The sequence below is a fragment of the Microtus ochrogaster genome, unplaced genomic scaffold (assembly GCF_000317375.1).
Source record: "Microtus ochrogaster isolate Prairie Vole_2 unplaced genomic scaffold, MicOch1.0 UNK1, whole genome shotgun sequence".
NCBI classification, from domain to species: Eukaryota; Metazoa; Chordata; class Mammalia; order Rodentia; family Cricetidae; genus Microtus; species Microtus ochrogaster.
Genome location: NW_004949099.1, coordinates 38,221,847 through 38,236,531, shown reverse-complemented (window position 1 = coordinate 38,236,531; position 14,685 = coordinate 38,221,847). Strand labels below are relative to the sequence as shown.

Here is a 14,685-nt window from a genome sequence, read left to right as displayed (position 1 = left end):
AGGGCACACTGGTGTCCCAGCTATATAATGTTGGGTAAGGAATCCGACGTCTGTGATTCTGTGATTCCCAGCCTTGGCTGCCCATCTGTAGAATGGACACAGAAAGTTCTGGAAAGATGAAATGAGGGAATGCTCAGGGACACAAAGTGAAGATGGCCAGACCTGGGGCAGACGAGCAGGAGCCCAGGGAAGTGTCACACGGGAAGAATCCAGGTCCACAGCACTGCTGGGATTATTTCTGTGATACAGGTCACCAGCTTCGTCTCCCTCTTCCTCATCAGTACGTGACCACTTCTCTGTCTTCACCAGACTCTTCCCCACTGAGCCCATATCTGTCGGCTTCCTCTGGCCTCTTCTGGACTGGGTGCCTATGAACACACACCCCAGCAGTCTGGTCTCCCAACCCTTGATCCTGCACCAAGTTCCATGCAGGAATCTCTCCCTCCCCGAGGACACTCCTCTCCATAGCATTCCCATGTCACCTTCCTAACGTCTTGTCACAAGACGTTTGTGTGACAGGATTCTGAGCTTTGGACTGGCACTAGTCAAAGCACAGTAAGTCCTCAGGTCTTGTCCTAAGACCAGGGGCTAGACAAAGGAGTCAAGACACTTCTGATGGCATGTTCTCAAGGTGATCTACCCCATGTGGCCTTGACTTCCTTCCTGAGCCATGCTTATTGCCCTCACTCCTGTCTGTCTGTCTGTCTGTCAGGCAACCCGCCTGTGAGAGGTGGGTGAACTCCCTACTCCAATTCTACCAGACCTTACTATCTTCATTCTATGACTCAAGAATCCGAGGCCCATCCATAGGCAACTATCTTAGGGTCACTCATCCAGGAAATACTGATGCTAAGCTTCAAACCCAGGCTTGTTGGACTCCACAGTCCCTGATTTTTTTTCCCACTACTCCTGGCTAAGGAGTGTTCAAATTTGACCATCAGCATCTCCTTTCTCTAAAGTTCGCCTCCCCTATGACTCTCCTTCTCTGAAAAGGACAGGCTGGCAGGATACAGGAATCCGAAGAGGCTGAGACTGGCCCACCTATTTTCCCATCTTTGTCTACTACCCCATATTTAAAAGTCTCCCAAACACCCACCCAGGGACTTCTAAAGCATTCCCAGTCAGCATTCTGGAATACTTAGCAGAGCTGAGAACGAAAGACAAACCCGTCTCCTTCCTTAGCGATGGGTACCCCTGTGCTTAGAGCCCTTCTTCCTGCTTCATCCAGGAAAGTCTTGACTTTCTCTAATCACTTTTCCAGGCCCTGGTCTCCCAAGCAGCTCTGAACAATGCTAAGGGGGCACACACAGAGACCCCACAGCCCCAGCTTGTACCCCAATACATTCACATGTAGATGTCCAACAAGTAGCCCTTCTCCCTCATGAGTGGGTTCTGAGCTCTGAGATCACACATGGGATTCAGGCCCCGCGATAGTGATTTAAGAACTCACGAACTGTGGAGGGTAAGGACTGCCAGGAAGGTGAATGTGGATGCCATGCTTAGACAGACGGGTACGCTGAGCTCTTCTGGCCTCAGAACAGGACTGTTGTTGCCACCCGGCAACAATATCCATTTTTTCTTTAGGAAGAGTTAGCCATAACGAACCCTAACTGCAGTCTCCCTTAGGCTGTCAGAGTGATGCTATGTAGAATTCCACATGTTAATGAGCTGGCCCTGGCTACATAGAATCTAACCCTTAGTGACCTAAGGCGTCTTTTATGGATAACCAGCTCCCAAAATAACAACTCATAAAACTTTTTCCTCAGCAATACAATGTCCTTAAAGTAGAAGCCCCACATAGGTGGCAAAGAGTCCCTCTTCCCAGTGGAAAGGACTAAGGACCACTCTTAGTGGGGACTATGCAGCTGCGGTTGGTATTTTATTACCATGGGTATTCATTATTAGAGATAAGTGACATCACAGGGGAGTATGTCCGCCACTCATCTGCCATGTGACCTCTCGGTTGTAACAAAAGTCCCAAAAGATACTAAAGACCTAGATTCTGATTCTCACTCCTCTCAACAGCTGCTGGCTTTAGCTTCTTTTTACTTTTAGGTTCTTGGAGCCCTTCTTATTCAGGAAGCTTGACAGGGGCTAGTGAGATGACTTGCTGGCAAACCAAACCACCCAGATAAACCCAGGTAAAAAGGAGAGAACTGGCGCCGTGACACTTGAGCCCCCACCCAGGCACACACACACACACACACACACACACACACACACACACACACACACACACACCTTTGCCTATGCAGGAGTTCTTGCCCTGAACCACTCCGGCCCCAGTGCCAGAGTGCCAGACAGAGAAGGCCTGAGCATTGGCCAAACCGGGCCTCAGTCTGGGCTCTCCCTGCCAGACACTTGAGTAAAGCCGGCCGTCTAGACTGAAAGGAGTGCAGGTCAAGGGTGGCTTAGCAGTTGAGAGCCCCACCTCCTTCTGTGCTCTCTGAGGAAATGGCCCTCTCTTAGGCCACTCTTGATGCCAAGGCCCTTGCTCTGCTCTCTCCAGGAGAGAGAGGCCATGGTCTTCACTGTTCAGGTTCTTCCTTGGTTTTCTTTTGTTGTTGTTGGCACAGGACCCCACAGGATACAGCCTCAAACTCAAGTTGTACCCAGGCCTAACCGTGGACTCCTGATTCTTCTGTCTTTATTTCCCAATCACAGAATCACTGGCTTGTGCCACCAGGCCTGGATCAGTTCTTCCTTAGATCCAGTGCCAAGTGCCTTATGTTTGTGGGTTCTGTCTACCATGCATGTGGAGGTGACTGGAACTCTCCTAGTGACTAGAGTTGAGAGCCAGCACAGCCCAGCAGCCAGGGCCACCTTCTTAGATCCTCTGGCGGCTCAGCTGTGTCCTTCAGCAGGTGGACACCCTACTGTGCCTGCTCCACTCCAGGCTCTCTCTGGTGACTGCCTACTTCTTCCTGTCATCCCCTCATCCCAGCCAACAGCCATGATTCACTCTCAGGTCGGCCAGCACAAGGCTGCCCAGCCCTGTCTGCTGCCTCTGCCCCTCTCACCGGCCCTGGCTCCCCTCCCCTGCACTCCTAGGCGGGAGTCCCCTTCTTTCTGCTGCTCTTCCTTCTGGGATCCTACCAGCCGCCCCACCTTGGGAAGTCTTGCTGTCACGTGAGAGAGAGCTTTGACGTCACACTTGAGCTGGGACTTGACTGCTATCCCGAGAGGCACTAGCTCTTAGGTGGGAACGACTTTGCATCCCAGTTTCACCACTTCCTGTCTGAGTATAACTGTTTCTTCATCTATAACATGGAGGCAGTAATGGTATATAGTTCCCAAATCTGTTGTGAATATTAAGCCATTTAATAATATTTCTTTTCTTCAAGGTCAGACACTTGGGTAGGTAGACAGGGCAGTTGAGCAGAAATCACCTACATACCTTCAGCCTGGGTCTTTGGGGACAGCTAACAACACTATGTAGCTCTGGTTGACCTGTAGCTCACAGAGATCTGCCTCCTCTGGCTCCAGAGTGTTGGAGTCAAAGGCATAAGCTACCGTACCTGGCCCGTTTACTAAGCTTTCATTCTAGTTTGGCTCCGTCTGGAAAACCATCTGGACATAAGTCTGTGTGGACAGGATCGTCACTGCCTTTTCCCCTCATTATCAGCTATACAGCTGTGGAGCTAAGGATTTCATCTTCATCCGAAAACTGGAAACAACACAGGTGTGGTAGCAAGCGCCCTAATATCCCAGGAGTTCAAGGCCAACCTGGGCTGTATTGAGATCTTGTCTTTAGAAAAAATAGAAAAGAAAGCAACAAAGGAAACACATAAAAATGCCCACTTCGCTAGATTTTGTGGAATTAAGGAGCAAGTGTTTAAAATATCACCCAACACTGAATGGGGCACATAGTTGGTCTTCAGTTTCCTCCTGTATTTGGGAGTCCCCTCCTCGACCCTCCCTGCCTTCTGTGTGTCCTCCCCCTCCTCCCCCTGCAGTCAGTCACCTTCCAGTAAGAGGGATATTTTCTGTATGGACAACTGCTCCCCAGATTGGGGCAGCGTGTGTCCACTCCCTGGGGTTTTCTGCACCCAGCAGAACCTTAGAAAATATGTAGGCCTCCACAGGTTCACCCTGGCCTCCTCCATATCTCCTCATCTTTGTGCCCAAAAATATTTACTGAGTGTCTACAACCAACTTCCAGGCCCTGGCCCATCCCCTGCCAGTACTTTCTGCCTGTTCTGTCCCCCACCCTGCCTGGTCTAAGGTGAAAAGAGCTCAGAAGGCCCAATGGACAAAGGAGGCTAAGGGAGGGAACAACCAAGACCTGAAATGAAGGCGAACAAGTGATGGGAAGCTTCGTTTGTCCCAAGTCCCTCCTCTTGAGTATAAGACAAGGCCGAGTTTGGGGACCAAACTAACAGGATGAATCAGGACTGTGTCAGTATCGATGACTGTTGATTTGTCTCTCCTGGCCTCAGTTTCCTATATGTAAAACGAGGATAATACCATCTCATCCCACGTCTTTGCGAATGACAGCCGGTCCTGTTCAGCTTAGTGACTCCTACTGTGTTCATTATATGGGAGCAGTTTTGCCTCTCCAGGACAGGACTTCCCAGCCTTTGTTAATCCCTGACCCAACTCTGGGCCCGACGGGCTACCTGAGGGAGCCTCCACCCGCAGCGTGTGACCAATCCCAGCCTTCCATAATTGCCTGCATTCCTGATGTGTGTGCTCACACCCGTTTACCCTCATTCAAACACTTGTAAGAGACCTCACACTCCTTGAAGGCAGTCAGGCTCGGTTTTTATAGCGCTAATCACGGAGCGCTCAGCGTTTGTTTACGCTCCTGCCTCCCCCACCCTGCTTTAGCTTTCTGTCTCCAGTAGCTAGGGCAGCACCTGGCCCTCCATAAAGGTCGCTGGATTATCACCAAGCCTCTCCCGCCCGGTGCCCAGCACCGCGTCTGGTTTAACAGTGAGTTCAAATGGTATGTACAAGTGCCCAGCCCTGCCCGCCTCTCTTCCCCATAGTTAACAGTCCAGTTTCCATACCCAACCCGGCAAAGAGTGCCGATGAAACCCAAAACTTCAGAACACACCAAAGCCCTTAAAGGTCAGAGGCCTGGGCAGGAGGCTAAGGCAGCGGGAAGTGGCTCACCTGCATACATCAGCCAGGGACTTGGAGGACATGTGACAACCAGACTTTCCCATCCCACTCCCCTACCCTTCACCCCACACATTACCTACTCATTCCCCAAAACAGCAAACCTACCTTCTACACGAAGATCTTATCCACCTCCACAGCACCTTCAAGACCTGGACCTCCGCTCGCTGGCCTCTCTCCTCCACTCTTATTTATTGTGGGACTGGCTTGCTTTTGTGCTGCCGAGGGTGGAACTCTGGGCTTTGGGCATGCTAAGCATGTGTTGTACCACTGAGCCCCCCCCCCCCCAACACAAACCCATGGCACCCAGAAGACAGCACAGGGCTGACTGACCTGTAGGGATTAAGGGTGCAGACGGTGACGGCAGGAAAGACCAGCTTGTCTGAATTGAGGTTGATGTTGAGGCTGACGGGGTAGCTGAAGTACTCTTCGAACAGCAAGGCGAACTGCCAGTACATGACGCCGAAGGTGCAGAGCCACAGCACTGCCCAGAAGGCCGTCTTCATGCGGTTGTGCTTGGAGCATACCAGGCGGATGGCACCGTGGATGGTGGTGTTGTTGCAGAAGAACTGGAAGAGCTCTCGGTAGGAGCGGTGGAACTCGATCAGCGCCTCCTCCTCCTCGCTGGGCTGTGGGGGCGCTGGGGGTTCGGGACCCAGCCCCTGCTCTTCCCGCTTGTCTCCCTTCCCCAGCTCTTGCATGGACTGAAGAGGACAAGGGTCTTGCCCCTTGCACTTGTCGCCCTCCATGGAGCCCTTAGGTGAGTTGGGGAGGTAAGGGGTCTAGGTCAAGGTTGAGCTCGGGGCTCTGGTGTGTTCCAGCATCATCAGCATGGAGTCAGAACAGGGCGGCCCCTGACCGTGCCCGCATCCCACGCTGAGGCCACTCTCCCCCAGTCCTCCCACCCTCCTCCACCTTTCCAGGAGCCAGCTGACCTTCTGGAGTTGGGGCCAACCAGGCAACACTGAGCTTGTCTGCCCACAGAGCCTCTCAGCCACCTTCGCTTGCCCGCTAGCGCCTCCTGGGTCTCCACAGCAGGCACAATGCCTGGCTTAGCAGCCTCTCCCTCTTGCCTTTTTTCCTCCCTGACTGTGTGACTGGCTCCAGCTCTCACACCCTCTTGGCCCAGCTGCCTCCTGCTTCTCTTTGGGTCTCCCTCTCTGTGCCAGGTTCTCTGAGCCTGCCTCACTTCCTCCCCTGCCTTTCCTATCTCCTCCTGGGCCCTCTTCTCGAGCCCTGACCTCCAGCCTCCTGCTACCTCCTCCACTGCCTTGGGAACCGCAGGGCTGCAGGAGGCCTGAGCTGCCTCCGGATCCCAGCTCCCAGGTGTGGCTGGGCAGTGACTGGTTCCTTTCCAGTTGAATCTGGCAGCCGAGCCTCTCCACCCTCTCACCTGACAGGTGCAGTGCCTGGCCCTGGAGCCCGCCCGCCCGCCCGTCAGCCAGGGATGGGAGCCGCAGAAGCCTCATTAGCATCTCAATTAAAGGTGAGCTTGGCAGGGGGAGGGTCGGAGGAGGAGTCTGACCTGGGAGCTCTCCCGGGGGGAGGGCTCTTGGGTACAGGTGAATCGGGGACCTGCTGAAGAGTTTGGGTCAGTGATTGATGGGGGAACTGGCTGGCAAGGAGACCAGGGACAGAGACTGGTGAGATTTAGAGAACCTGAGAAGGGAGGAAGAATTCTACACACAAAAGCCAGGAAGGCAGAAGCGGAAGGAGGATGACTGTGTATAGGTGGGGACACCAGAACAAGGAAGGTGGAAAGAGAGACAGACAGGAGGACTGGGCAAAGAGCTGAGGGAGGACGGAGGAGGAGGAAAAGGAGGGAGCCAAAGGGACTCTCCTGTCAGGCAAGATAGCCAGGGGAAAGAAACTTAAGTGGACTTCCAGAAACTAAGATCTCTTCTGATTTGGGTCTCTCAAGGTCATCCCAGGTCAGCCTCACAGCCAGGATCCCAGAGGAAAAGGAGAAGGGGTCCCCCAAAACTGGGAGTACCGGCTGGTCCTACGGTATTCTTCCCATCCTCTTCCCTCTGAACTCTTCACCCCACCTACCTGGCCCTGTCCAGGCCTGGGAGGGGCCCAGGTGAAGCAGGGGGCTGGGCCAGGTCCTAGGACATTCTGTTCTTTTTTGACACCATTGGCTGCTAGGTCAGGAATGTGTAATGTCCCCTGTTGTGGTCACAGGGTTGCAGGAATGTGGGCACCAGAGGTAATGTGGGCGTGGGGGCCAGGCAGAGCTCTGTGGGCACAGACTAAGAGCCCGGAGACAGGCAGGGATGGCAGACACTGGGAGAGAGCAAAAGCTGTGCCCATGCTGGTATCCAGGGCAAGAAGGGTGGGCACACTGTCCTAGAAGGGAGAAAAGGCTACTTCACCAGGGATGTGTTTTTCTCCGAAACCTCCCTCTCCACCTAACCCAGCAATCGGAGGGAGATGCAAGCATCAGGTAGTAAGCAGACAAGTTGGAAACCTCAGATGCTCAGACCCCAAAATAGGAGGTGGGAGGAGGCGTAGGAGAGCCCTTCGCATGATCCAGGCTCTGCACAGTTTGCTGGTGATAACCAGTGAGAGCCAAGCTTGAGCCCTGTGGAAGGCAGCCCCGGTGCCCTGGTGCCCTCACATACCCTCTCTCTGGCAGCACCAGATATAAGTGTTCTCTGTGCCGCAGACCTGCAGACACAGACCTGAGCACCCACAGAAGCTCATGGGAAGAGCTGGGTCTGCAGAACAAGCAGTTGAAATACGGTGAGATAAGGACTCTGGGGGCAGAGATAAGAAGCAAGGGCTGGTGGACCCTGGGGGAGGCAGGAGGAGGGACACATTTCAAATGATGCCCTGGCATAGCAGATGGATCTTGAAGAACAAGGGGTTTACCAGACAAAGAAGAGGGTCCACCTCCCCTCATCCTTAAAACAAGAGCCTGTGGACCAGGGTTCCACCTGCTAGCTAAGCTGTTGGACAGGTGGCTTGAGACACGTTCATGAAACCTCCCGTAAGAAGGGGGAGGCTGGCTCTTTCTTCATTTTTCAGTTCATGAAGAAAGTGACTCTCCAAAACAAGAACCCAGTTCTCTGAAGTCTCAGAGCCAGACAGCAGCAGTGATAAGCAGAATCCAAAAAGCTTCTCGTCTCAGGTGGCCTCCTGCCCTTTACCTTCTGAGACAGACCAGCCGTAGACTCCTAGGGAACCAGACCTCCAGGAGGGGCTCAGCCATTCCCACACAAAGCCGATGGATCCATCAGCTCGTGAGGCGCTGTCTCCTTGGCTGTGTGTCCCTGAACTGGTCCCACCCCTCCACACCCCCAGATAACCTTAGAAGAAACTCCATTCTTCCTTGCATCGAGCCCCTAAACTAGTGTCCTACAGGCAAGCTGCCCAGGTGCCCTGGCTGTTTGATCTGTGAGGTTCTGAGAAGCTAACTCCTCCCTGCCTCTTCTGTTTGCTAACTGAGCCTGAAACCCGAGTACTGGCTTAAGGCAGCCTGACAAATAGTTTTCCTCTCAAGGACTCTGTGAGAAAGTCTGATCTGAACAGCGTGGTGACTTTGGCAAGTCCTGACAGAATCCCAGAGTGGCTTGGCTTGGAGACCACAGTATTAGGGATCTGGAATGGGCCAGGGCAAACCTGTTGTGAAAAAAGGTATTGAGGTCTATACTTTGGTCAGAGCCCCATCTCAAATATCACACACACACACACACACACACACACACACACACACACACACACACACACACACACTTTCCCTCCCAAACCAGGGGATCCTTCTGTAGCCTATGCTATCCTGGAACTCACAGTGGTGCTCCTGCCTCAGCTTTCCAAGTGCTGGGACTGTGGATACATTGTTGTCATGGTATGGTTTCCCAGCAGGGCAGAAGTACCTAAAACAGCAAAAGCTTCCTGTTGTCCCATTTCTTTCCTTCCCCAGCCCAGAGGGGACCCATTATGGCTTGTTCATCCGTTCCATCTCTTTCTATGTGTCTTTTAGACTTACATGTTTGTGGTGTTGTATATTGAGACAGGGTTTCAATGTATAGCCAACCTAAACTTGCTTTATAACTCAGGCTGGCCTTGAATTCATGATCCTCCTGCCTTGGCCTCTTAAGTGCTATGATTACAGATATGTATACCTTGCCAGTTTGCACGTATTTCCAAAAAAGAAAAAAAAACTTTAAAAAAATCCTATGTGTGACTTATCATATCATAGGCATCACTCTTTGACTTCCATTTTTGTTTGTTTGTTTATTCATTGGTTTTGTTTTGTTTCATTTTTTTCTAGACAAGGCTTCTTTGTGTAACAGCTCTGGCTGTCTTGGAACGCCCTTTGTAGACCAGGCTGGCCTCGAATTCACAAGGGATCCACCTTCTTCTGCTTCCCGAGTGCTGGGATAAAAGGCGTGTACCGCCACAGCCTGGTTCCATTTTTGTTTTTAGACTGTTTGTCTTTGAAAGGCACTTTTTTTAAAAAAAAAAATATTTATTTACTTATTATGTATACAATATTCTGTGTGTATGCCTGCAGGCCAGAAGAAGGCACCAGACCCCATTATAGATGGTTGTGAGCCACCATGTGGTTGCTGGGAATTGAACTCAGGACCTTTGGAAGAGCAGGCAATGCTCTTAACCTCTGAGCCATCTCTCCAGCCCCTGAAAGGCACCTTTAAGCTGGGCATAGTGGTGCATCCCTTAGAGGCAGGTGAATCTCTATGAGTGGTGTGTCAGGCTGCCTCTTCACAAAGGCCCTGTCCCTGTCTACATCTACCCCGTGCTGGGTACGTGGGGGATCGAAGGCCTCAGGACCACCCACGGTTGAGGTGAGTTGTTTCCCAAGTCTGAGGCTCCTTTCCTGACTTCCAGAAGAGTAGACTCTTGTCTGGCATGTCAGGGACATTTATTTTTTACCTTGTCTCAGAAAGATCTACTTCCCAGGGCTTCCTGTTGCCTCTCCCAGAGCTCCCAAACCATCCCTTAAGTAAGGGGCTGCCTTCCCTGCCCCATGCCAGCCACCCACCAACGGTTAGTTTGGCCATAAACTATGCAGTGGCTATAGGGGAAGAAGTCAACCTTCAGGGTCTGCAGGGGGTGGGCATTAGGATTGACAGCTTGTCCTGCCTCTTTATCCCAGAGACAGAAGACTAGATGGAATCACTGTCTCCTCCACACTTCCAAGGAAAGCCTAACTCAACACCTCCTGATGTTTACTGTTAAGGAACTGGCCCACATGAGCACCTGTGTTTACATGCACATGCCTACATGTGTGTAGATCATTTCACGAGATCTTCAAGGACAAGCACCAGGTTAATTTATCTCAGTGACTTCTGTGACTAGTGATTGCTGTTTTTGTTTTGCTTCTGAGATACTTACCGTGAGGCCCACACTACTCTCAAATTCCTGATCCTCCTGCCTCATCCTCCAAATGTGAAAGTTACAAATGTATGCCTCCCTGCCCAACTTAATGGTCACTACTTGTTGACCCACTCTGCAGATCTTGGCTAGGATCCAAGGTTTATCTTTGACAGAGAGGCATGTGCACTGGAAAACATCAAACACCTTGACTTCCTCAGATAGCACATTGATTTGTGGTATTTTTTATTGTTTTTATTGAGCTATATGTTTTTCCTCCCTTATTCCTAGATGGAATCACTGTCTTCACTCCCCTCCCTTCTTCCCCTTCTATCCTCTTCCATGATCTCCACGCTCCCAATTTACTCAGGAGATCTTGTCTTTTTTTCCTTCCTATGTAGATCCATGTGTGTCTCTCTCTTTGTTGCCTGGGTTCTCTATGGCTGTGGATTATAGGCTGGTTTTTCTTTGCTTTATGTCTAAAAACCACTTATGAGTGAGAACATATTATATTTGTCTTTCTGGGTCTGGGTTACCTTACTCAATATGGTTTTTTTTCTTTTTCTTTTTTTCAAGACAGGGTTTCTCTGTAGCTTTTGGAGCCTGTCCTGGAACTAGCTCTTGTAGACCAGACTGGCCTTGAACTCAAGAGATCTGCCTGCCTCTGCCTCCCGAGTGCTGGGATTAAAGGCATGAGCCACCACTGCCCAGCTTCAATGTTTTTTTCTAGATCCATCCATTTGCCTGCAAATTTCAAAATGTCATTATTTTTTACCTCTGTGTAATACTCCTTTGTGTAAATATACCACATTTTCTTTATCCATTCTTCAGCTGAGAGGCATCTAGGTTGTTTCCAGGTTCTGGCTATGACAAATAATGCTGCTATAAACATGGTTGAGCACATGTCCTTGTGGTGTGATTGAATGTCTTTGGGTATATACACAAGAGCAGTAGTGCTGGGTCTTGAGGAAGATTGTTTTGATTTGTGGTATGTTAATTTATTGAAATTTCTTCTACTTTTCCCTTTTCAGCTTTTATGCTTTCTAGTATAAAAACAAGTCACCCATTTAAATGAACCCCTTTACTCTTAGATTTAGTGCTAACTACAAGGCTGTCTACTATGGCAAAGAGCATCCTTTTTTGCTCCATTATGTGTATAAACCCAATGTGATGGTCCAGAAGATTTCTCTCTGCCGTCCTCAGTTTAGTGACCTGGAAAGATGCTTAGGAGTTCCCCACTAGAGACTTATCCCTTCGGTCAGTACAGGGCTTAACAACTTCAGCGCTGCTGGCATTCCTAGCCATGCAATTCCTTGTTGTCTGGGCCTGTCTTGCACTGCAGGTCACAGCAACACCACTGGTCTCTCTGCACTAGGTGACAGTGGGAATTCCAAGCACCTGCAACCTAAAATGTCTTAAGATATTGCCAAATGTCTTCTGGGGAGCAAAGTTACCAAGACTGAGAATAACTAGGTAAGGCTTTGTCCAAACACTGAGACAGTCCACTTCTATGTGCTACATTCATTTCTCAGTGTCTCCCAGCCCAATTGGGCTGACTAAGGGCATCAGTTGGCTAATGGAAGTGTGATGAAGAAGACAGGAGTGTTTGGAGGGACTCATGGGCTGCGGGGAGAAGGGTAGTTCAGTAAGTCTCCGTGAAGAAGGCCTGGGAGAAGAGGCCTTCATGCCTTCTGGGAGTCTCCCCATCTGGTGTGTCCAGTGGACATCGATCAAAGTTTCCAGGAGGTAGGAAAACGCAGAAGAGGAAAGAACAAAGATGACGCCGTGCTCGCTAAGAATTGGAGGGCTTCTCACCCTGAAGTCTCCGCCCTCCTGAAGAAAGTCGGAGGGGCAGTGTAATAACCATTTTGTATTAAGTCCCTGTAGGCTGCCAGGTCTGGTAGCATCTCCCCACCTTTCTGAGTTCTGATTGGGAAAGTGTCCATAGTCCCACATTTACTTGTAGTGATAATTTGTCTGTGTTTTAACAAATCAAGCTTCCCTGGAGATCAGAGTGCAGAGTTAAACCACTAGAGGCCAGCAGTGGTGGCTCACACATTTAATCCCAGGACTTGGAAGACAGATGTAGGTGAATCTGTTTGTTTTAGGCCGCCCTGGGCTCCACGAAATCGATCCAGTCTTTAAGAGAAACAGCTCACAGAAAGCTGGTTCCAGCACTTGGGATCCCGCGGGAAGAGACAGGAGGAGTTCTTTGCAGTCTGAGGCAGCAGTCTGGGGAGGCAGTCTGAGGACAGCATTGCCCTTTTGGTTTCAGGATTCGGAAGAGGTAAAAGGTCTCTCTAGTGGCTGGCTGCACAGCGTCTCTGATCTCTCAACTTTCACCCCTTAATACTCAACTCTGGTTTTTATTATTAAGACCAATTAGAATTGTGTTACGCTTGCTATATACACATACAAATAAATAGGTAAAAAAATTCAAGTGAGAATCCACTCATCTGCCGGGCGTTGGTGGCGCACGCCTTTAATCCCAGCACTTGGGAGGCAGAGGCAGGCGGATCTCTGTGAGTTCGAGACCAGACTGGTCTACAGAGCTAGTTCCAGGACAGGCTCCAAAGCCACAGAGAAACCCTGTCTCGAAAAACCAAAAAAAAAAAAAAAAGAATCCCCTCCTTTGTACGTGCAGACTGACAAGCTTTAAGATGCACACACTACATGAAGGAGGAAGACCGGCCGTGAGTTAAAGCTAGGTAATGACCACAAGAAGAACCCCAATACTATTTGCTCTCTTTTTGGAAGTTTTCTTAATAAAACATAAAAAGAAGAGTGGAAATTACCTAAGACTGCTACATACCTATTCCTTTATGTTACAGAGAGATCCAAGTGAGTCTAGTCCCTACCCTGGGCCTAGAAGGAAGAGAAGCCAGAGCTGGTCTGCTATTAGGTATCTCTTCCCTCATGCCTGGTGGCCTTGGTCTTGGACTACTTGCTAGTTGCCAGCAGAGTGTAGCTACTGGGCCTACACCCTGTGAGGAGACAGGGTGACATAAATCCCAGGTAGGTTCCCTCAGTCTTTTCTTTTTTAAAAAATATTTATTTATTTATTATGTATACAATATTCTGTCTGTGTGTATATGCCTGCAGGCCAGAAGAGGGCACCAGATCTCATTACAGATGGTTGTGAGCCACCATGTAGTTGCTGGGAATTAAACTCAGGACCTGCGGAGGAGCAGGCAATGCTCTTAAGAGCAATGGCTCTCTGAGCCACCTCTCAGCCCCCCCAGTCTTTTCTATAACTCACTCCTGTTCCCGAAAGCTTGTCTGGATACCTGATCCGCCATGAAGACAGCCAGTTCTCAGGTGAAGACCTCCTCTCGTCCCAAAGGAGGCTCCCCCTCGTCCCAAGGAAGTCAGGATGGATGCTGACCTGAGCTGGGATCTGAAATTCAGGCCTGGACTGCAGGTAGGTTCTGCCAAAGTAGCCTAGTGTGGACAGCCTTCATTTATTCCCTGAATGTGGACCTGGCATGTGGCCTAAGCCAGATCATGCTAAACTCTGTGAGCCCAGACTTAACATCCTAACCAGGCAATAGGCCAGTCCATAGCCTCACAGGGAGCAGACAGACGGCACAAAGCAGACATTAGTCTTCCTTGAGGGCTCTGTAGCTGCTTCCTGGAAACGCGGACTGGAATTTGGAGAGTGTGTTGGGTGGGCCTTGGGGGTGTCAGCCAGTGGAAGGGGGAAGAGAGGGCGTCACAAAACTGCAAGCAGCTCTGGGCTAATAAGGGTGGGAAGAAAAGGCCACAACCTTGGAACTGCACTCCTCTGCCTGGCACCCTGAGCAGGTCTTCTCCAGAGGAAAGGCTGGCTTCTCAGGTACAGGCTTATGGGCATACAAGCTGGAATTGGGCTACCCAGCCCCAGCCCAGAGGTCCCCAACTCACCAGGACCTAGGTTTTCACATCTTTCCCCACTCTCCCTTTGGGGGAGCTCCCCAGAGGACAGAAGGACAGGTCCAGGGCCAGCTGTACTCTCTCCAATGTCTTGTGGTGTGCCCAATAGTATGTGATGTGGGTGGGCCAGCAGGGTGGAGGCCCAGTGGCTTCTTACTGTGGTAGCTTTTCTCTAAAATTCAGAGTGGAGCAGGCCCTCAGTTTCTGCCAAGTGGGATGATGGGCCAGGCTCTGCCTCTGCTAGCCACCTCTGGGTGTCTCCACCGGGTGCTCTGTCAATCCCTGGTGCATCCGCTTTGAAAATCTGGT

The 14,685-nt window shown here is 50.7% G+C and overlaps 1 protein-coding gene across 1 annotated transcript in view; it reads right to left on the bottom strand.

Annotated features, from left to right (window-relative positions):
* The window catches only part of Scnn1a (sodium channel epithelial 1 alpha subunit), a 20,610-nt gene extending 14,659 nt beyond the window's left edge, over nucleotides 1-5,951 (bottom strand). Inside the window, 1 exon segment of the mRNA XM_005365247.2 lies at nucleotides 5,458-5,951. Coding sequence (XP_005365304.2) covers nucleotides 5,458-5,951 — 494 coding nt within the window.
* Between the last annotated feature and the right edge of the window lie 8,734 nt (nucleotides 5,952-14,685).